Below are 23,697 nucleotides of genomic sequence, written 5' to 3'. Positions count from 1 at the left end.
CATCTACCAACACATTTTATTTTGTTCTATTGTAACTGACCAATGCTTATTCTGTCAAATGCCAGAAGGAAAAAAATACTATATCTTAAATCCCAACCTGGATTACTCTGTGATTCTGTGAAAGGACTGTAGAGATCATTTCCCATCTGCTTGTCCCAAAGCAGTAGTTTTACCCATGTCACTCCTGACAGCAATTAACACTGAACTATCCTTATTTTTGAAAGTGCTTTCCCAGCCACACAATATATGGTCCTCAGAATAAAGCTATTTTAGTTCTGTTTGGTTTGGCTCAGATCAATGCATCCCCTCCTCCAGAATGAAATTCTAACTCGGTTTTTGGAAACTTTCACCCTCCTCCTGACCTTCCATGAGGCCCCTCTTTTAAGAATAGAAAAGCATTGCTTCCTTGCTTACCATATTAGTTAGGGCTGAGAAGAAACCACTCTGGTGCTCCTCTTCCTTATCTTTGTATTGCCTGAACAAAAAGGAATAAGAAAGAAGCTTAAGGCTTAGAAATGGAAGTAGGGTTATCTTCTCTAAATCCTGAGACAGCTTTATCTGATTTGGATACAGGCTGGAGAAAGTTCCAACATTCACAATTCCTTTTCAAGAACCCACAAAAAGGGATGCAGGGATGTTAAATATTTGTCAATTGTTTAAAGAGGGGGTGCTGAAAGGTGCAACTAAACCACGTCTGTGTTGTTATACAGGATATATTCAGTCTAGGTTAACACTGAGGAGAAGTGATCAAGTGACTTCGGAATTTTGTCCTGCACTGGCGACACAGTATACCATCAACCATAAGAACACAGCCAGTAACTACAGATCAATTTCATTCCAATCATCAGCTACAGACTAAACCACAGCTCATCACCTCTACAGCCGGCAGAAACCATAAAGACCGTTAGGCTGGTTCATGGCCCAGTCCTGCCTGATCCCACATTTCTCTCCCCAAATATGACATGTTAAACTGGCCTAATGAACTGCTCTGCCGACAGCTGTCCATTCCTGCTTGGCTTCCTTCCACGGCAAACTAGAAAGCACAAGGATGTTCTGGAGCAGTCTCAGTAAGCATGACATAAGCAAGCATCGGACCTATCACGTATGTAGAGCTGGTCCAGAAACACGACAGCAGCCATGGGCCATGACAGAAGGCCCTTGACTGGGGACTAGAATTGGAGCAAGAAGTCAACAAATAGGTTGGGTACCTCAGATTTAAGCTAATTTGCTTCATTTGACACTGAAATGGGCTAGCAGAGATTATATGGCCACATATTGCCTTTTGTACAGGGATCTAATTACATATAATGCAACATGCAAAGAAAACAACTCTGAATTTTGGGGGAAGGGGAAAAGATAGAGATAAGCAGAACAGGCTATAGTCTAAGACAACTTTTGTCAGAATAAACAAGGTGGGTGAGTGGGGTTTTTTGTTTGCTTGTTTTTTTTTTGTTTGTGTTGTTTGTTTTTTTCTTGTTTTTTTTTTTCTCTTGTTTTACTCTAGTGTTAAGTGCATTTACACTGTCTGCTGACTTGCATCATCTTACAAGTGCATCTCTAACAGCAGACCTTCTGAAGGAATTACAACATTTTTCTGGATACCTTGAGAACCCTTTTGTCGTCCTCCCATCCCCAAAAAGCCTTCTTGGGTTACCATTTTTTTCTGAAGAACTTTCTTCTTAGGAAACTTACATATTTGTATCGTTTTTATTAAACAGAGGTTGGGAACATTCTATCCCTACTGCTGGCTTGCTGGCTCTTTTTCAGAAGCGTTATTGCTGTCCATTCTTTGCAAGAGCGTACATTCCCTGATCACCTACGATCTGGCATTTGTATTGCCCCAGACACATTTGTTTGTAGATCATGTTCAGTTAATTGGAGGAGTACTCAGCAAATCATTTATCTTCTAACCTGGGACCATACCATTTTACACAAGGCTCATACAGAGGTAACGCCCATGACAATAAAAACACCTGGTACATACGCTTGCAGTGACAACATCAACTGAACAAAAGTACTTGAAAGCTGACTATTTCCTGCCTTTCCAGATGCATTAGAGCTGATAAATAAGTACTTTAACTCAAAAAGTTTGTGGAAATGGACTGCAACTACCATGCCCTTAAAACAAGAGACATTTAGTTTTACCTGTTATACTCCGATAAAGCCTGGGCAATTACAAGTCCCATTCCCTGCAAAAAGTGTTTAAAAAAAAAAGTTTATATTACAAGTCTCAATGCAGGAAAACAAACATTGAACACAGAGAGCAGTGCTGCACCCCCCAGTATTCCCTAGCATGCTACAAAGAATTTCCCCTGCAGCAGTTTGAATTAATAAGACACACTGAGATAAATAAATAAATAATAAATAAATAAAATCTAAAAAACAAGGCACCAAATTTAAAGTTGAGTATCTAGTTAGGTAATTCAGAGAAGAAAGTTTACTCTCTTTGGGCCTCCGGACATAGCTTAGTCACTCAAGAAGCCTCAATAAAGCAGCAAGAACTTCAGAAGGGAGCTTGTGTCAGAGGAAGCGTATCCAAGGTTGGAAACAAAGGCCATAAACACTAATGACGTTGTCACTTCTCACAAACAGCCTCCTCCATTGCACAGCTACTGGTCATCCTTCTCTGTCAAGCTAATTTAATTTAATTCAAAATAGCTGTTCTCACCCTTTAGTTAGCATGCAGTTTGCTTTTACTTCAAATCTAAAGGAAAGCTTTCAAGTCTACACCTCCCAGAGCTCATAGTGCACTGACACTTTTTATCTAGGTTTGAATGTAACAACATACAAAGCAGCTACAGCGTAAAGTAGTTGCAGGACTCTTGATTTGGTACAAGCTTCTAGTGAGCTGCAGTAACTGACATGTGGACTTGTTAAAAAAAATCAGATAACAGCACTGGAGAGATGTCCTTTGGCATGAGATATCCTGTGCCTCTTTGGCAAGTGACAGTAACACAGCTGACAAAAGACTAATAGACCAACCTTAGCACGTTCCTTGCTACCTAGCCTTTTAACAACCCCCACTGTTTAACTGAATATCAAACTGTCCAAATCATGAGCTACCAAATCTATCACAAGAGTGCGGTTAGGGCAGAAACCCCCACACCTGTTCTTTACAGCAGTACTGCTCCCGACCCTCTTTGCACCAGACACCACGATTGCATTTGTTAACACCATGCATGGAAGAGCGTTCCCAGCAGCGCTGGGTAATCAAATCAGATACTCACATTGAGCGTGGCCTCGTCATCTACGATAGAGAGCTTCACAATGTAAGGATTCACTGACTGCTCAGCAGCAGGGAGAAAGAAGCAAGAAAAATGGTTTTAAGTTTAGTCTTTATGAGGAAAACAAACAAACAACAAATATTTATCTTCCAAAGTTTACCCAGCCACCTGGGAAGATTTTCCCTCCTGTCCCACAAAGCAGAATGCACACAAAGCAACAGTAGTCACATCACATTAAGGTTGTTACGCTCAGGACAACTCTGCTTGCTCAGCCAGGCAGGCTGCTGATTTTGTTCAGATGGAGATGGAGAAGAGATGGAGTTCCTGTTCCTTTGCTAGCTGGACTGTCATCTTGGAAGTGGAACAGCTGTCCTGACAGCATGTTATCAGTGACACACACACTGTTTGCAGCAAGCACAAGCAGTGAAGCTGGGATTCGACGTAAGTGTTCTGATATCTCTCTTCTGCAACACCTCACAAGGATTGCTTAAAGGAAGGAGGACTCAGGAAGGCATGACAGTATTACAGGCTCATCTGCTACAGGGTTAGAGCTCAACTCTTAACAGTTACCACCACTGGGCCAGAAGTCTCTTGGAGAATACAAATTCTTGAACTAACTGAACAAAGCACACAGGCTCCATCTATAAAGATAAGTCCTAACAATTTAGGAAGCATTTTAGATTAGCAATGTACATTTGTTTTTCTCTTTTTACACATGTCAGTGCAAAACAAGGTGGTTTGGACAGAGAAGAAAAGGTTCCATCTGTGCAGTAAGTCCAAAGTGGATGAGAAGAATAAAGCAAAAATACGTATCACATACAGCCTTGCAAATTACACAGTTACCTGTTTTGCCCAAGGTTTAACAGCAGGTTAAAAATCAGGCTGAAGAAAACACTTTTGCTATTGCTGTGTTGTTTGGGAGAATCAGATTTTCTCTTTGGTCCAAGGAAGAAACTGATCAGACACACAAAAGCTCAACCAGTCGGTCAGCCTGCCTCCAGCAGCACTATCTGCTGTCACAGAAAATGACACGGAGCCCATCTGTGCATGAAGCATGCAAAGAGATTTCCTTGAGGCTGGAGGGGAGGTTCCTATTGAGAAACATACATGCTCCTTTCTGTGCAACCGTTCTCCCCTTCAGAAATTTAGTCTGTCAACAAAGAAGCCAGCTTCAAATGTATCTAACTACATTACTACAATACATTCAATGTATTTAACCACAATTTTTTGAAAGAATGGAGTTGAAGCTTAGTTTGTCTAATTTCAATCATTCTCTTGCTCTTTATACCATGATGAGAAACTCAGGCCAGGACTCCGTACCACAGCTCACACACAGAAGGCTGGTCAACCTGCGATTTGTGACCAATAAAAGTTACGAGGCTTTTGCATGCAATGGGCAGCAGGCCATGCTGAATTAGGGGCAACAGTTATCCAAATTCCCAGATAAGCAAGCTGCCCAATGCCAAGAGGCTGCCCTGAGACCTAAACATATGTTCCATCCCATCACAGAATGGATGGGGAACAGGTTCCTTGTCATCTCCAGCCTATGAACAACTCTTCAGGCTCCCATTGCCCTTTGCCTCTCCAAGATGTGTGCTACATGTCTCCTGCCTCTTGGCAGCAAGAACATAAAGGTGCTTGGCTGATAAAGTCAAGAAGTCAGCCGGCTTGCTGTGGATCTCTGCCTTCTTCCTTTTCAATTGGAACTCCCAAAACTGCAGAAGGCTCCTTCACGTTTCCTGTCTGAAGTTTTCCATTCCTCTGACACACTCCATGCCTCCTCTGGGCTTCCCTAACTCCTTCAGCAGCAAGCAGATGACTAACAGATGTAATCTACACACAGCATTTCTCCGCACAGGTCAAGGCAGTTTCTAGTGCCTTTCCATTGCAAGTCTGTACCAGCATGATGAGAACATTTCCTGGGCTGCCCAGAGGGAGGGCAGTTTGCTCCTGCTACTCCTTCAGAGCCAAGCGTTCTGAACAGTTGCTTCCTGTGAGCAGTAGTCTGCACACCTGTGACGAACTTCAGTAGCCTACAAGTTGTACAGGCACCCCTCAGGCCTCCTCATATTCCTTGCCTGCTTCCCTCTTCCAATCCTGTTATCTCGGTCTCCTTGGTTTTCCTCTCCCTGGGAATTACAGCAAAATTTTTGGAAGTCTAAATTACACCTGCCACCCCACAATATGCACAAACATGCAATAGCCTTGAAGAGTGGCTAGTAAGCACTTTGAAAACTCAAGAGCGCATCAATGAAGTGGTGACACGAACTTAAAATAGCTTCTGCCATTACCTCCTTCCAGAAAGAAAGGAGAAACGTGATTCTCAGCTCTTTAAAGAACACACATTATAGCATTAAGGTCTTCCTTTCAGTGATGATAGACAAAATCTCCTGGAAACAGAATACTCAAGTTGTCCTCTATGAACTACCCACCATTAGATACCAGCAACCTCAATGAAATGAAAGCAGAAGGTAGGGGGAGATCATTACCAAGTAATTTCTAAAAGACAAGCCAATTAACACCAGATCAGAAATGTAATTCCCAGGTGAGACATATTATGTGAAGTTGAGAGGTATGTGTAGAAGCACACCAATCTGATAGAGGGAGTGAGACCTCCCCCATGCCCCTAAGTGGAACAGAGCTCTGGAAACAAAGCTATGGAAAACAAATCTTTGGTAAGAAAAGAAAGCAGAAAAAGAAACAAAAAAAACACATATATAATCCCTAGTTAGATGCTTAACTTATCTTCACATCTGTAACAAATGAAGACCAGAGTTCACTTGATTATCCCTCACAAGACTTTTCCCCAGAACGCTCATTAGGGATGATTCAGCAGCTCTGCTGCCAGCCCTGATGAGGCCATCTTCTCTGCAGACAGGCCATCTTGCAGGGAATTGGAGCTTGAATAATGACTCTTTTTGTTAAAGAGATTCATGGAAAATGATTTGAATTCTGAGAGAACTTTAAAAAAAATCCAACTCTTCAGTGTTTTTAAGTCTCTTCAGCACCTGCGGTTGACTATATCAAGGCAAAAAGTGCGTGTAATTGAATGTGAAGGGCCATCGGATATACTATATGCAGCCAAATAAGTACACGAAGAAGGAGGGGAAAAAAAAGCATTTTGACTGATTTCTTTCAGTTCTGCCTAGCAAGAGACGCAATAAGCAATTCTGCTAGGCTGAACGTGAGGCAAAAAAGTTTTCTCCTAGATGTTATTGATGAATCTATTTAAAACTCACTGCCTGATTATATGTTTTAACTTCTAGCAGCCACCCCTTAAGGTGTTGAAAAAGGACACAGTAAACACTCTTCATTGCAGTGTTTCCTCTGTTTGGCAGCCTTTTGATTAGTTAGTTTCACAATTTCCCAATGTAGTCAATATTTAGTTAACCTTTTATGGTTCTCTCACATAGCATCACCATAAAAATCTAAGAAATCTAAGAAATCAGGAATAGGATTATAAAACCATGAAATATAGCTGAAGAAATAAGTGTATACTTCTAACAACTTTTGAGAATGATTAGGTTTCAGATCAATGACAACTTTTTAAAAGTACCATGTAAGGACACGTAAATCATTTTACTCCTAGAACAGAAGTTATTGAGCAAACCAAGCTCATAGCTACACTGGTGACAGAAGTACAGACAACATTCCACAGGCAATTTGAAGGGGGACTAGAAAATTCACATCCCAAAACATGAAAGAACATGTTCACGTAAAACTCACTGATATTCACATTAAAGACAAACAAAAGCACAAACTAATGAATTTCCTCCCTAATAAGATTTTCTTAAGCAGTTGGGACCACAATTTAGCACCAATGAAGTCCAAAACAAAAAAGAATCTATCAACAGCAGCACGTTAACAGAACTCTAAAGGATTTGAGGCAAGAAAATCTGCCACAACACACTGACAACAGGCAACCACCAAGTGACTTTAAGGCTTTGAGTGCCTTGCAAGATACTGTAGCTCAGTGCTGACATCCCGATAATGTTGTCTGTGGTACCGCTAAAAACTGTACCATAAGCCTTTTTAATAACCTCGAGGACAGTATTAAGTACAGAGGGATGTTTCTGTTACACAGTAGAATGCTTACCTCATACTTTCTGTAGTTGACCAGCAAGCAAGAAGGACAACAGCATCATAGCCATGTTCCCTCCGACTAAGGGGCTGGACAGAATCTGAAATAAAGATTCACATTATTAAGTTCAAGCTTGCTTCAGAAGCTGAGGTGGCTCCGAGACCGCACATGCCAGTGAACTATGTAAAAAAGCAAATTATACTCTGACTGAAGAGGATATCCACGACTTGGGGTGTCAGTGCTTCCAAGAAATGTTGCACACAGAGAAACTTACTTATCACAGACAGGATGTACACAGGCTTTCTGGGCATAAAGGGCAAACATATTTCTCAATACCACGGACAGTATCTCAGTGCATTGCCAATATTTTCTGTTTCCCCAAACCCAGTTCCACTTCAAAAAAAAAAAGTATAATTTATCAAAGAGCAAAAAAAAAATCAATATATCCAGACTGCCTTTTGAAACAAATTCCTCCGATAAAGGAATCTTCTATGAAATTGGCCTACAAATCCATTCAGCTTCTATCTACGGACAAATGTCTCAAGTGAAAATACCTTAAATACTCAGTAGTGACTAAAACAGCAGACTGGAGTAAGGAGGAGACAGCATTAAAAAAAATAGAAACTGTGACTGAGCTATGAATGGAAGCATCGTACACTACCAGTTAGCTATGCTGCACTGAAGGCTGAAAGGCAAACAAGACTGAAAGCTCTCACTATGTAAAAGAACCCCTGCAGCTGAAGGAAAAAAACTTACCTGTAAATGGCTTCGAATATACTGTTAATCATCACATACTCCAGGATGGTGTTTCTGGCTAATGTTATCTGTCACCTAAGTACAAACACAAGTTAAAATCTCACCCAAAGCCTCCCATGATGCTCTAGCTGCCTCTGGCACACACTGCGAACACAAGAATTATACTACCAGATGGACCATTTATTCATAATCTCTCACTTAGTCAGCAAGTCAAGGGTGGGACTAGCACTAGAGCTAGACGTGAAGTAAGGGAAATCTGTCCTGTTTTCTACTCCCACCCTCTCTGGCAAAAGCATGAGCCATGTACTAAGAAGCTCCCCATTTCTTCTGCAGATTGACATTTTACACAGCTGCATGACAACACTACCAGCAGCTGAAGCAGCCTGCTACACAGGAGGCAGAGGATTAAAAAGCAGGGTCCATATGCTTGACTAAGCAGTTTTCCATCACACACAGCAGCAGAGACCTCCACACACACAGCTATCTCTTATCACAGCCAAGATAGTTTGTGGTTGACCATCTCCAAGAGACACTGAACAACCCTTTTATCCAACTCGTTCTTCACATCCTCACTACTCATCTACTCCATTTCCTGTCTTTCCTCAGCCCTCTCCTCTGCTCCCTTTCTATTTATCTTCTATTACTTCTAAATATCTTTTTCCCTAAAAAAAAAATAACATGAATCCAACTGACACTTCCTACTATGTCTCTATCCTTCTGCCCCAGTTGGCACCTATCTCATGAGGCAGAAACTGTCTGCCAGTCTATATTGGTGTTGTGGTTGAGCTTTGAAGCCTGTTCTGGGCTGTCCATTCTTCATTCATAATTCCCGCCCCCACCCCAAACTTCACACAGCAGCATTCTGCTTAAGTTTTGAGCTAGTTCCATCCCTCAAAATGTGACACGTATGAGATTTTAAGTTATTATACAGCTGGTATTTATTTACCGTCACCAAGCAGAGAAGCAGCTTCAGACACAAGCTTTTGAGGCTTTCAGAACCGTCTGCACAGAGGAGCGAGTCTAGGCTCTCCATCAGATTCTAAAGAAGAACAATCACATAACTTTAAGTATTACTTTTAAGTCATTTGAAATATTTCCTATAAAAGACTGAGAGATTCAAAAGTGCTAACACAAAGCCATGTTATTCCAGAACCAGTAATTGAGCCATTACTACAGCTATATACCACAGATTGTGTTCACACCATTGGTTCTCAATACTGCTTTGTGTTAACTACATTTTAATGACTACAGGCATAACATCATGATCCAAGAGTTTTCTCTAGATGCATGAGAGGTTTTTATATACATGTAATAACAGATTTTATTTGCAAAGTAAACCTGACCTCTACAAGTACAATCTTAGTTGTAGTTTACAAGCCAGTAATATCACTGATTGCTTTTTTTTCTGCCTTTTTATCTTCGATGTTCCCCCATTCTCCTTATAGGCTCTGAGAGATTTTGGTGAAAAGCACACCTGCAATTTAATAGTACGTACGTTAATTATTATTCAAAATAGGTACTATATAGCTGTCTGATAGATATTCAAAATTAATTGCTTTCCAAATACTAAATTACAGGTAATAAAGTAATTCTCAAAGGGAAAAAAAGTGGTTCTAATATGCAAATAACTACTTAATATTTCCCCAAAGCACTACTACTTTTCATGGAGAGATGAAAACTATTACTTTCTGCAGAGAGATGAAAGATAGAACAGGATTCAGCTTTATCACCATTCCTCTGTTGTTTCTCAAAACTCAGTAGCTTTACAATGAAGAACATCAAATAAGTTTATAATGGTATATGTGCTGATGGAAATGTGAGCACAAAGGATGTTACTATTAGCTAAAAGTTAAGTGCAAGCTAAGAGGTTCAATACGAGGTACTAATGGCCTGTGACAGCCTTTCCTGGCCTTAAGATTTCTTAACCAGAATGAATGCACACCAGGGAATTAAAGGAAAAGAAGGTAAGTGCTCTATTAATGAAAAACATCAGGATTTCACACCTCTTTGGGCCACTAACAAGTCAAGAACTTCAGGACAGCTATGTTTAATCAGTGGCTGAGATATTTACCCAAAAAGGTGTACCTTGATAGACACACCTGTCCACAAAACACTGCCCCTGCAACAGGGCTGCTGTGCAAGCCTTTTCTGTACATTGGCAAGGCCTCACCTTCATACAAGCTCTGCCTTATCAAAACCCACAAGCATGTTGATGATGTCAAACCCTGAAGTGGACTTGTTCTTCTGATGGACACCCCGAGAATCAATGCACACAAAGTCTGCAAAGGGAAAATTCAAAGGATAAAATGTAAGGCAACACCTACAACTCCACAGCAAAACCTGCCCTAAAACCCTCTCAGAGCACTAGCAAAACACAGATATTTATATGAATACCACCAGCCTAGAAGCCATACATTTTGCCTGATTTCCTCTACCTCTGTTGTTTCTAAGGAGTATAACCTGGATGTTGAGCTCTCAAAAGATAAGAATGTATTTATCCACTTTTTTTCCTGTCCAAGGCCTCCTACAGGAGGCTTCCCAAACCTGAAATTTATATCCTGTATTCCTACAGCTGAGAGAAGCTGGGTCAAATGCATTCAAACTGTTAAGAATCAGGTTGGGAACTAACAACATCAAGTGTCAAAACTGTGGACACCGTCTCCCATACAAGACACGCGTTGGTAAGGCACAACCTGCAGGAGAACAGCTTCAAGTTCTGGGTGATGATTCTTTCACAGCTTTCACCAAGGATGTGTCATGCAGGGACAGTCCCCGTACAAATTTGACACCAACTTCCCCACTACTTCATTTCGTTTTTGACCCATAAGGAAATTCAAAAAGGAGTCCGAAATAGAGGTGAACAGGAGAAAGAAGACAGACAAAGCTACACACAGTATTCTTGAGCCCTCAAACTGAGCCTGTAGCATGAACAAGCCCCTCCTATCCCTCCATTGCAGGATCCACTTCATCCTGCAGCACCAGACCCACCTGAATTTTCAATGAAGCTACTGTTTCTCAAACACTAAGGATAAATGTTTGCAACCTCCACCAACCAGAAGTTGAAACTGCTCTGTAGACATCACTTCTCACAACTAAAGAAACAAGAACAAGATGCTTGATACCAGCGGCAAGCATTTTGTCTCCTCAGAAGCAGATGAGAGCACTCCCTGTCTCTCAGCTGTGGTACCTGTAGAGCATTGACCACTCTGATCGGGTGCTCCTCACCCAGTGCCTGGATGCAGTGCTGAAACAAGCAGTTGATGTTATCTTTTATCTTCATCAGCTCTTCCCCATCCAGAGCCTCCAGCTTGCCTTCCAGATATTCCAGGTTGACCTGTCAGGTTAAGAAGAATATTGTGCATGTTACACAACTGCTGACACCTTAGAAAAGCAAGTCCTCATGCTGACAGTCTGCCACCTCATAGGCAGAACAGCAACACCAAATCAGAGGACGTTCAACTCCTGTTACCTTCATGAGAAACAGCTCCTCCCAAAACCTAGGGTTGTTCTTACTCGGGTCCTCTGTCTGAAAGAGAAAGGAACGGCCATGAGAACAAACAAGAAATTATTCAGGCAGAATTTAATCGAAATCACTATCACAAGTAGGTCAGTCGGGATCATCCCACTGGATGACCAAGTGGTCTCACAACACAGAGTACTGTCTACAGAGATCCCCAGAAGCAAAAGAGAAAACAGAAACAGCTCTCAATTGAGATGCTTCTGTCTATTTTCTGGATTATTTTTGAGAAATACTTGAAAAGCCGTGGTATCTTGCAGATCACTAATGGTCCTGGCAGACATCAGGATAGGTGACTAAGGAAGAGAGCTCTGCATGCTAGTAGGAGAGCCTCAGTGTGTGTGGCTATGCTGTGCAACACTTACCTTGGGAAAAGAATCCACCATGCAGAGCCCTCAGCACAAACTACACCAAAGAAAACGTAATAAACTTGAGAAAGAAGAGGTGCCCAAGTCCTTACCGTGAAAACCTCATCGTACATCAACACAACTTTCTCCTTCAATGGCTTCTTGGAGGCTGAAGATTTCCGGAGCAGTCCGCCTTTCTCTCTGTTTGGGCCATGTTGCATACCCTGAAGGTAAGAATCGACAAAAAAAGACTAAGGAACCTTGAACTTTTCTTCAAGGCATATCTGGACTGCCTCAGCCACAAAGACTTCTTCACTACACTGAGGTACTAAGACTCTCACAAGCCGCAAGTAGGGGCTTTAATAACTATACCAGATAAGAAATCAGACCAAAGGTCCTCTCCAAGTCCCTCTAACCTATTTCAAACAAATACGCAAGAGTTCACCCACAGGCAGACCAGAATAGCAGCTTATGGATCAGTTTTCTTAATTCTTCTCTGCCAGAAACTTATTCACGACCAGAACTACTTTACATCTAAAGGTATAATTTTTAAAAAATATCGCTGCACACGCTGCAGTGGTTGTTATCAAATGGATATCCAGGCTTCTCTAAAGTTAGTCAAGCCTCAAGGACATCTTGTGACAAAAAAGCTCCTGAAATGGTTTGAAAAAAGCCTTCTCTTTTATCTGTTTAATTTGCTACCTGCCAAAGTACTTCCAGCTCTGCTCTTGCACTCCAATGCTACATCCAACACAAGGAAGCAGTTGGCTGCAAAGCCTCCCTGAAGCACTCCTGCCACCCCCTTGCTCATCCCTACCTCTGCACCTTGGCATTCCCCAGCTGTGCCAGCTGCTCTAAAAATCAAAGCAGAAAAGAACCCCAGCCTCAAAAGCATCTCGTGTGGTTCAGGTTCTGGAGGAAGATGGAGGAACACAGGGAGAAGCTTTGCAGGATTTTTTTTTATTTTTATTTTTTAAACCGGAAGAACTTCCTGGTTCCTTTGACAACAAAGGGTTTTCTAGAAACACAATCAAGGTTTACTATAATTAATTGGTGCCTCGTGCTTACTTATTATCTTATTTAAAATATTTATATATATATATATATCATTGCTACAAAATCAGCTGTCAGAAAAACAGCCATAGCTGTAGTCCTGATCTGTCTGCACCAGTCAAGCCATGTCAGGGGCTGACAGTCAGGACGTGTGACTTGCCACGTACTCTCACCCCACGTCTCGTGCTGCAAAGCACATCACCGCTCTGACCTTGCAAATATGCATTTATCTGCAATCTCGGAATTTTCTGGCAAGCACCAGAGATTTAGCAGTGTTCTATCCTCCTTTATCACTGCAGCACAACAGAGGTACTTAGCAGAAAGTGAACGCCATCCCCTGGCATATCCCAAGCTCCAAACCTTTCTCCCAGACCTCCGAAGGTAATTACACACATGGCAGGAGCACACCTCAGGCAGAGGCTTGACTGAAGTCATGCTCCAGAAAAACAGAGGCAGGCTCTTGTGGCAGCTGCACTCAGCCATGCTAAATTATGCACAGAAAGGTAAGTACACTGCAGCCTGCCTCTAAGACCCCAGAGCTTTCTGAGTTGGCAGCCATGGAGACAGCTTTGGATTTCACCTCCATCCCAACCTGCCTGAACACCTTCAGTGACGACGGCATGCTCGGATCCACCTTTCTGTAAAAAAAGCAGGTTCCAGAGACTACTGAATGCCAGTTCCAGGTCTCTTCTGCACTCTTTCCACAGCTTTTGATTGTCCTAAGACTAAACTACATTCCCAACCAGGGCTCTCAGGCTCCCAGAGCCTGCAACAGGTTATTCAGACATCCAGCCCTTGAGCCATGAACTCAGTCCCAAATGGCAGGAAAACATCTTTGAGGCTGGAAAAAATGCTGCTGCAAAAAAGAAAAGGCCCTGCCCCAGCTGTGAAGGGCAGGAGGTTTGCCTGGCTGGCAAAGCAGTGGACAGAGAGCAGCAGATCTCACACCTCAAAAGCTGAGATTTACATGGAACAGAGAAGAGATCCTCTTCCACCCAGGATGGGAATTTGAACAGCCAGGTGGTTAAGGGCCAGTTTGTGTGCACGCTGGGCTGAGAATGGAACCAGCCCCAAAAACACTGGCAGAAGAATCTTAGGACCTTCTGCACCATAACTACGTAAACACAGAAATTACTCCTGTAGCCTGATGGGCCCATGTATCCAATTAAGATGGAGAAAAGGTCTAACAAGTCTAACAAAACGAAGAAGAAAACATTATTCAGTCATCCTGACAGCTTCTCTTTTACAGACTTTGCATTATTTTTAAACTGTCATGGGAAATAAGACATTAATTAGAAACATAATTGGAAACACAGAGAAATCTATTAAAAACCAAAGCAAGAACAATGTCACTTTTAGAATTAGCAAGACAAATCTTACCCAAGATTGCACAAAACAATTTCTCAACTAGAATGGTAAGTTTCTGAATCACAAGCAGCCACCATCCCCAGCATACAAACACATCCATCAGCATGCTTCTAATTGAATTACAGCTAATGAATCCCAATGTCAAAACTAATAAACTAACTCAGAGTGCTTCTAGGTCAGCGTTCACATCCCAAACGTGTATGCTTATGGGAGGGGATCAATACTGAACTTTGCAAACTGTATTTTAGCACTTTCCTACGCTTCCAGAAAGATGGAGAAGTCTAATCCCAGAAGACACAAACGTCTGATGCTGAAAGAGCACCAGAGGGCCCACATGATCATGTGAAAATTCTGGTCTCGGTCAAAATGGATCTTGGGATTCATATTCTCTCAACCGGAGCTGCACAGAGCATACAAAGATGACTGCTAGAGGCAAGGATTAATAACATTCTTGTTTATAACTCGCTGTTCTACAAATGAGCATATGGAGGAGCAAGGGGAGAAAAGGAAGAGTTGCCTTTCATGCCAACGCTTTATTAGGCTATGCTTGTTTCATGACCTGTGATGATCAGGCTGCACAATGGCTTTTTCTTTTCACTTTATGCAATTACGTTCTCCAGATGTCATAAAGACGGAAACAGGAAACTGCATTTTGTTAATGGGGACCTCCTAGACAGCTGCAGAAAACAGCAATCAAACACACAAAACATTTACTAGTTGCAGAGGTGTCAAATTATCAGGGCATCGTGACAGTTTATGAAAACAAAGACGCTGAATATAGTTAAGAATTACCCTTTAAAACATATCACATTTCAAAGGCATCGGTGCAATTTCCACGTCTCAGGTTCAGATGGATAATTTATTCTGTCAGTAGGTCAGTCCCATTAACACATGCTGCTAAGTGAATCCTGCTGCAGTCGCTGACTGCGCGGAGAGCTGTCCCTCAGGGCTGCGACGTACGCGCACGGGGGTTTCGGAACAGCGAGTACTGTGCTGTGCCGCAGAGGATCCAAGATGCTTCGTCTGGAGCTAACAGAAACCTTGACAGAGCACGAGTCTTGGCAGCTCAAAGGCAGGAAGAAAAAAGCCGTGGCAGAGAGAAGTTCAGGCAGACTCTTGGTCTGTCTGTCATCAACCCCAGGATCAGCTGACCCAGGCGGGAACAAAGGAGTGAGCACATCCAACCATCCACCTCCTGTCCATTTCAGTCCAAAACTCATTCCAGAGATTCAAATCAAACATGTGACATTCAGATGAACGCATCCCTGTCAGCTTTCGGTTAGAACATCCACGGAAGAAGAGGAAAAAAAAAGGCATTTTGAGTCTGAAGTTCACTCAGACTCATGCACATTGAAAACTGTGGCTTCTCCGCATTGTAACGCAGCTCCCGTTCAGACTTTATTGTTGTTTATTGTTCTTTTGATTATTGTTGTACGGATCTCGTAACGACAAAAATACTACTGTACAGAATGGAACATTAACATGCATCAACACTATAGTGAAAACAGGATCCAAACCTTGAAACTCCTGTAATCTTGCATGCATGCAGCCTGTCAACCGCTGTATTTCACATTTAACAAACCTGAATGTTTTCAAGATTACACAACCCACAAACGCAACCAAACCTGAATATTTTTTTCAGTCTATAACCCTCAAAAATATACCGTGACACTGCTAGGCTAAATAAAAAGAAAACAAGCAGATGACATTAAATGGTATTTTCACATATTTAATTGGCAAACCATTTATTCTGTATCTGAAAAATGTAGTGCAAATGATGCAACATATTATTTTGCTAATGCCAAAAAATCAATATCAATCAATATTAATGAAGGCTCTGAGTAAGAACTGAGATACTTTTCCTTTTAGAATCCAATCCCCTGACCTGCCACTGCTACTCAGACTGAACTACTGGTATAAAGATTTCAAGCGTGGTAACCAGCCCAACACCAACTGCATGCACCTAGGACCCAGTGTGATCATGCTTTGTCCTTCTAGGTATTTTGCTGGTATATCCCTTAAGTCAAAAGGACAGTTGTTCAAAAATTATCTAGAGCGTGCAAGGCAGGGGATAAACTTCTGCCTACAGTTAGCCCACAGCTTCTAAAGAAACAGATTATAAACCAAATGGTCATTCTACTCTTTGGTGCATGTTTTTCCTGGAATTTCACTTAATCCATGCGATGAATCTGCGGAGTCAATACTGGACACAGGCAACAGGCAGCTAAGTCTCACGTTCCAGCACTCATCCACCAGAGGAATCAAACGAAAACCCGCACCCTGCACAAGAGCCTACCAACGCCAAAGCTTAGACAGTGCCTTGACCCAGCCCAAGCTCCAGCATTAAACCCCCAGGAGCCCCCTAGCAGCACTCTGGGCAGAACCCCAGGGAAATCAGAGAGGAGAGGGATGTGGTGGCTTAGATTTTGTCAAGGCTTAACCAACCAACAACCACATTCCTGCTACAAGCCCTTTTGCAGTTTATGCTCTGCCAACATGGGTAGTTACAGTTTATGCTACTTTTATATTTCATCTATTTTTTACAGCCTTATTTGTATATATTTGTAAACTTTATTTGGTATCACTCACAGCACACAAGCTTTGGATCAATCTGGCAGAAATTCCAGGTGCCTTCCTGTAATATATTGCAAGGAATACATTCAGAGGGTATGACAATGACGAAAAACCACATAGATCCTACTCTTTTTTTGTAATACCAAGCAATGCAACCTCTAGCACAGTCTCAGTATATGCATTTTTACCAGCAAGCTATTCCATCCCACTCAGAGCAGTGTACTACGTGCTTCCACACAGTGCAATCTGCAGTTACACCACTGCTAACCTATTTTCCACCCCTTGAAAAACAGGAAAAGCAGCTTCCTAACGCAGATACAGCCACAAACTTCCACTACACGTGCTTCAGCAACGATATAAAGAATAACGTCCAAGTTACATTCGCAACACTTCATCCGTAATTGCCTTTCATTTCTATCCGTCCAGTTAAAGTAACACCCAATCCATCAACTTCGCACCATCGACTAGCTAAGCTTCCTCCTATCAAGCCCATCTAGACAAGTGTCACATGTTCTACCTCCATCTGTTCAGACCTTTTTTCCAAATTGATTTTTTCATTTCCTCACAATTCCTTTCCGCACTTCCAGCCGCAATGCTTAGCTCTCTTGTGCAAGGAAACCTCTTCGGGTTTTCACTTTTCAAGCCCTTCAGAACCCCACCCCACTTATTTTACCATGAAATATTCCACCCTGCCTCAACGCCCACAGCTAAAAGCTCAGGCCACTTGAAGACATTTTCAGATGCCTGTAAAACACCCTGCCTGTAACCTTCCCCTGCCCTTTTCCCAGGGTTTCAGCTGTCGGTAGGGACCCAAGGCCCAGGCTGAAGGCAGCACAGTTACACGGCCTCGGCTCTGGCTTTTCAGGGAGCTGCGAGGTGGGAAGAGCTGAGGAAATGGAAGGCAGCAAGGTAAGGATGGCAGAACTGCAGAGACTGGGGAGACAGGGACCACTAGCAGCACGAGCACACAAGAGGAGTGACACTGACATGTATAAAGAAGTTTATGTCTATAAATGTACATATCTAAACATACATATGAAATCTGAAAGGAAAAAAAGAGCACAGGAAGGCAGAATATAGCAAGCCAGCAACCCGGGGCTGACCCTTCCCCTCCTGAGGGATATGCGTGTGGCAGCCTGGTGTCTTGGTGGAGGTGGTGGCACACGAGTGCCTCGCTTATTACAGCTCTGCTGTCCCTTTGTACACGCTAACCAACAACCACCTAACGTCGTTAAGCCGTTTGGCGTGCGTTAAGGGGTTATTGTTGTGCAGGCGTTGACAAACGTTAAGGGTTATTGGTGAAGCCGGAGGCATGCTGTGTGCAGGGCAGCTTTGTGCACAGAATTAAGAAATGCCACAGGTAACAGAGAGGGTTACGCTGTAATTAATAGAAACCCCAACTGATGTGACTACCCCCCCCCCACCCCGGAATTCCTCGCCTAGTCACACCCCGCGCAGGGCCCGCGGGCCCGCTGACAGGACGCGCTCCCCCCCCCCCCGGCCGTTAGGGCCGTTAGGGCCGTTAGGGGGCGTGGCCTGCCCGGCCCCGCGCGCACGGGGGGGCCCCGCGCCCCCCTCCTCCCTCTCCCCCACCCCCCCCCCCGCCCCGCCGCTCACCTGCGGGCCCCGCCGCTCCCCTCCGCAGCGCGCAGGCGCCGCCCGCGCCACTGCGCATGCGCCACGGGGCGCCCCGCGCCGCGCGGTCCTAGCGCCGCCGGCACCGTGCGGGGTCCTACCGGGGACGGGGTGGGGGGAGCAGCACCGGGCACCCCCCGCCCGGCGGTCCCGGCACGGCTCCGCCCGGTACGGCGCGGCTCGGCTCGGCACGGCTCTGCACAGCACGGCACGGCGGGGAGCGTCTCCGGCGGGGAGCGGCTCCTCCCGGAAGCCCGCCGCCTCGTGATTGCGCAGCGCCGAGCCGTGCCGAGCCGTGCCACCGCCGGCCCCGGTACCGGCCCCGGCCCCGGTCCCGCCGCAGGTAGCGCCCGGTGGGGGGGGGGAGGCACTGGGCAAACGGGGCTGCGGGGAGCCGCGGGGGGAGCAGGGGGCACCGAGGGGGGGGGGGGGTCCCGAGGGACCGGGGGGGTTCCCCGAGGAACCGGAGGGGGTCCCCGAGGAACCGGGGGGTGTCCCCCAGGAACCGGAGGGGGGTCCCCGAGGAACCGGAGGGGGTCCCCGAGGGACCGGGGGTGTGTCCCCGAGGAACCGGGGGGGGTCCCCCAGGAACCGGGGGGGGTCCCCTAGGAACCGGGGAGGTCCCCAAGGAGCCGGAGGGGGTCCCCGAGGGACCGGGGGTGTGTCCCCGAGGAACCGGGGGGGGTCCCCGAGGAGCCGGAGGGGGTCCCCGAGGGACCGGGAGGTGTCCCCCAGGAACCGGGGGGGGTCCCCCAGGGACCGGGGGGGGGCCCCCCAGGAACCGGGTGGGTCCCGCCGGGCGCCCCGGGATGAAGCGAGCCGGGCCGCTGCGGCGGGTGTCGGAGTGGAGCCGTGGCGGCGGCGGGCTGCAGGAGCTGCTGAGCCCGGGCGGCGAGCCCAGCCGCGTCCTGCCCAGCCCCGACGGCGGGCACCTGGTGGTGCAGCGGGGCGGCCGGCTGCTGGCCTTCCAGCGCCGCGGCAGCCTCGGCGCCGAGCTGCGGAGGAGCTGGCAGCCGCCGGCGAGCCGGGAGGCTCTGGTGGGGCTGCTGTTCCCGCAGAGCCCGCGGGTGCCGGGCGGCTGGGCGCTGGCCGTCGTGTGGGAGCGCGGCCGCGCCGAGCTGTGGCGCTTCGCGGCGGGCTGGCAGCCGCTGCAGGCCGTGGAGCTCTGCCAGGGCGCCCGGGCGCGTGTGGCGTCCGTGTGCTGCCAGGGGGAGCGGCTGGTGTGGTGCGAGGAGAGGCCCCCCTCGGACGGCCACTCGGACGCCAGCAAGGGCGCCTTCAGGTTCTGCGTCTGCGCCCGGGCGCTGGAGGTGGAGGAGCAGGGCGTGAGGCTGGGCCCCGTGAGGATCGTCCTGCACAACAGCCCCGAGTACCGCGTCCTGGCGGCCCCGCGGCACGTCTTCATGCTGCCCGCCTCCGCCGGCTCCGCCGCCGCCACCTCGAAGTTCCTCCTCATCTGGCACCCCGAGGAGGCGAAGCTCACCGTCGCGGCCCCCTCGGCGGGCTTTGCGCGCAGCAAGGTGCTGCAGTCCAGCAGCGAGTCGGACTTCAGGAAGCTGCTGCTCGGCTCTGTGGGCCTCCTCTCAGCTATGGCACCCCTGGACGTTCACAGCTGCGCCGTGTCCGACCACGGGGCTCTGCTGCTGGTGAGCACCGAGGGTGCTGTGAGCGTGGTAGAGACAGATGGGACACAGAGACACGTCTTTGATCTAGAAGGAGGCCCCCTGGCCCAGGAAAATACTGTTCAAATGAAAACCTTTGGCAGCACCCTGGCTTGCGTGCTGGCCGGGGTCCTGTACCTCGTCGACCAGAACAGTGGGAGGCTCATAGAAAAGAAAATCCTGAGCATGAAAGAGGTGCATTTCCTGGAGTCCCCAGGAGAGGAGGACAGCATCCAGCTCCTCACTCAAACGGGCATCTACAGCCTTAGCTTCTCCAGCCCTGAGGACAGCGGCAGGGCCGAGCCGTGCCTGGTGGAAATGGTGTTTGAGGAGGCCTGCCGGTACTACCAGAGGAGGAGCCTCAGCAGCTCCAAGCTGACGGTGGAGAAGTTGAAGAAGGGCGGTGCGTTCCAGGCTCCCGTGGCTCTCGCTGCCGTCCTGCAGCACAGCCTCCACCAGAAGCAGAAACCAGCCCGAGGCCTCCAGGACACTTACGCCAAGCTGCTGAGCACAATGAGCCTCGAGCTGCAGAGCTACCTGAGCCTGGAGCTCCTCAAGACCTGCGTGGTGGGTGCCCCAGAGAGCGAGGTGGAAAGTTACTGTGAGGAACTGGTGGAACAGGAGGTCAGCCGCGTGCTGCACTCTGACATAGACAAGGACAACTTGGCCTACCTGAACTCAGTCTTTGCCTCCTTCCCCAAGGCTGCCTGGAAGGCCACGAGGAGCTGCCTGCAGCTGCAGCAGAACGGGGACGGCCTTTTGGTGGCCAGGGCCACCCCAGAGGTGTGGAAGAAGGTCCTGGGAGGACCGCAGCAGCAGGAGGAGGCGGGTCAGAACGGCGTGGTCCCGCTCTTTGAGCTCATCTGCGCCTCCTTCCTGAGGTTCAAACCCAAGTGGCTGCCCAGTTTCGTGGAGCTGACCCAGCAGTACGTTAGCCTCTCTTGGGCGTACAGCAGCAAGGAGGGCCCGGAGGGCCGGGTGCCACTGTACAAGAGAGCTCTGGGAGTGCTGGCCAGGAAAAGCAAGCGCAGCGAGGTGGACGACGAGATGGAGCTCGAACTGCTGCTCTGCAGCAAGAGGCCGAAGGCCGTGCTGCAGGCTCTGCACCTTCTCGTCCGCCTGAAGCGGTGGCAGCGGGTGGTGGAGGTGGCGGAGAAGTTCTCCAAGCTCAGTCCCTTGCTTAACAAGGAGATATTTACCACGCTGCTGGCAGAGTTCGCCCAGCACCGCGAGCTGGACCCTTACGTGGACACGCTGTGGCCGCTGTGCCCTGCTGAGCTCACTGCCTCGGACATCCTCACCGTGGTCCTGCAGCACCTCCCTCGCACCCAGGAGGACCCGGTGCCTTTCTCGAGCGAGGGGAACCAGCTGACTGTGGGCTTGCTCAAGCCGCTGCTGCAAAGGGTTGTGCAGCGTCCCTGCGTGCAGGACGAGATGTACTCGGATGCCTTGCAGAGCCCCACATTCCCCCCTCCCACCCCACCCCGAGAGCACAAGAACCCCCAAAAGCAGCGGTCGGCAATGCTCCTCAGCCACCCGTGGCAAGGACTTCCTCTCCCTCGGCGCTGGTACAGGGTGACACCGTGTGAGGGGGGGGGAAGCACGACGGGGTCTCAACCCCTGGGTGCGCAAGAAAGGGAAAGCCACATCCTCCCCTGGAAATCCTGCCCTGCCTGGCAGTGGGGAAGCCTGCTCCTGTTTGAAGCCTCCCTGCAGCAGCATCTCAAAGATTCCTTCGGGGGGCTGGAGCTGGGGTGTCCCACCTGAGGCCAGGGCAGGCGTTCTGGCTGTTTATAGCAAGTGCAATTTGTCTGTGCCCCAGTGGAGGAGCAAATGCTGGGCGCGTTTGCAGATGAAAGCACTGGCTGCACTACAGGACTGCAGAACTGCTCCCTGCCCAAAGCACTTTGTTTTCGGTTTGCTTGGCTCCTTTATAACTTCACCTCTAATCTTCCGATCCCCTGGAGTGGTGGCGGAGAGGCGCACAGGGACATACCCAGTCTTACCCCCCCATTCTCTGCTCAGGAGGTTGGGTGATGCCTCCAGGCTCTGCCTGTGAGGAACCGGGCGTGTTTCCTGCAGCGGGGCCGCTGAGTCCTGCTGCCCTGGGCTGGGCGAGATGCTAAATGCCAGTGTGGTGCAGCTCCGTGATAGCGGGCATCCCAGCACGTGCGCTGGCAGCTGCAGCGCTCCGTGTGCTGTCTCACTGCAATTCCTCTGGGATCAATCCTGTCGCTGTGACTGATTGCAGCTACTTAGCTGAAGAGAGCAGCCTAATTCCCTTATCTCTCTATCCCAGCCGGCACCCAAACTCTCTTCTGAGCTGAGAAGCTGGCAGCAGCCCGGGCGAGCTTGGGGCTGGCCCTGCCTCTCCCTTCCCTTTGTGGAAGCTTAGATTATGCTGCAGGACGCCAGGGCCCTCTGTTCCCATCTCTCCTACCTTTGCCCTTTGCACACAAAGGGGCTTTGTCAGGGTTGTCTGGCTCATATTGTGCCTCTGTTTGCAAAGTCAGTGTAACTTGAGAGCGCTCGTGCAGGAAGATCCCAGCTTCCAGCCTCTCCAACGTGCTTGGGAGAGAGACCCCGGCCTGGCTTCATCTCTGTGTGGGGGCTGTGGTGTGGGGTACGGCCTGGCCGGGGGGGGCCATCTCGTGCCTCGCTGGGATCGGGGAAGCTCATCTGCCTTAGTCCTCCTCCTGAGGCTGGGGCTCAGCGCGGAAGGCAGATTCATTTTAAAAATAAAAGGTTCCCAAAGCAGTGCCGGGGCGGTGGTGGATGTTGTGAGGCTGCACGCTCTCAGGAGGAGCGCTGTTTCATTTTGCTTTTGCCACGCTCAACTCACGGCAGGACCGCCCAGCGCGGCTCCCCGCTGGTCAGTGCTGTGCCCTGCCGGGCTGTCCCCTCCACACCACTCAGCCCCTTGCTCCCAGCCTCCCTGGGGCTGTCTGGGGCCACGAGCAACCCCTGAAGGCCATCGGGGCGTGTTGCTGGGGGCGTTGTGGCTGACCCCAGTGTTGGGTTGAAGAAGGGGGAGTTTTTCTCAAGACTGCAACGTGTCCCTTTGCTGCCTTTCCAGCCGGGAGCACCAGGCTGGCTGCAGCAGGAGCCTCGGGCTCACGGTGCAGAGCTGCCTTCGGAGGGCTCCTGGCCTGTGCAAACACTGTAAGGATGTGCCAGTTCCTCCCCCAGACAGACGCTCTGCTGCAGAAAGTCCCTGCGGTGGAAAAACAAAACATAAAAAAAGGCAAAGGGGAAGAGGAACTGCTGCAACAGTTCTCTAGAGACTGGCTGGCTATCGAGGGGACCTTGCTTACGGTGGGCCTTGTGCTGTGGCTGCGGGGCACTGCGTCCGGTTTCCTGCAGCTGGCACGAAAGCAGAGCGTGCAGCACCCTGGTGGCGGCCGCTGCAGGCGTTTTGCAGCGAGCAGCCATCGCCTCTTCCCGGAGCAGCTGCTGGGCCAGCTGACGCTGCTCTCGCCTC

General features: G+C 48.0%; 2 protein-coding genes across 2 annotated transcripts in view; one reads left to right on the top strand and one right to left on the bottom strand.

Annotated features, from left to right (window-relative positions):
- Window positions 1–18,726, bottom strand: part of ARMH3 (armadillo like helical domain containing 3) — a 120,803-nt gene extending 102,077 nt beyond the window's left edge. The window contains 15 exon segments of the mRNA XM_040564049.1: window positions 415–475; window positions 2,146–2,189; window positions 3,228–3,284; window positions 7,321–7,349; window positions 7,352–7,405; window positions 7,580–7,608; window positions 8,062–8,114; window positions 8,116–8,136; window positions 9,008–9,100; window positions 10,240–10,320; window positions 10,323–10,340; window positions 11,249–11,395; window positions 11,531–11,587; window positions 12,039–12,149; window positions 18,538–18,726. Of these exon segments, the coding sequence (XP_040419983.1) occupies window positions 415–475; window positions 2,146–2,189; window positions 3,228–3,284; window positions 7,321–7,349; window positions 7,352–7,405; window positions 7,580–7,608; window positions 8,062–8,114; window positions 8,116–8,136; window positions 9,008–9,100; window positions 10,240–10,320; window positions 10,323–10,340; window positions 11,249–11,395; window positions 11,531–11,587; window positions 12,039–12,146 (852 nt within the window). The 5' untranslated portion in view covers window positions 12,147–12,149; window positions 18,538–18,726.
- Window positions 18,727–18,960: 234 nt separating this feature from the next.
- Window positions 18,961–21,948, top strand: HPS6 (HPS6 biogenesis of lysosomal organelles complex 2 subunit 3). Its single transcript, XM_040563030.1, is given in 2 exon segments — window positions 18,961–21,711; window positions 21,714–21,948. Coding segments are annotated over 2 exon segments (2,439 nt in total). The 5' UTR covers window positions 18,961–19,364; the 3' UTR covers window positions 21,806–21,948.
- Window positions 21,949–23,697: the final 1,749 nt, after the last annotated feature.

The sequence above is a fragment of the Cygnus olor genome, chromosome 7 (assembly GCF_009769625.2).
Source record: "Cygnus olor isolate bCygOlo1 chromosome 7, bCygOlo1.pri.v2, whole genome shotgun sequence".
In the NCBI taxonomy this organism is placed as follows: Eukaryota; Metazoa; Chordata; class Aves; order Anseriformes; family Anatidae; genus Cygnus; species Cygnus olor.
This window is presented reverse-complemented; position numbering and strand designations above follow the sequence as displayed.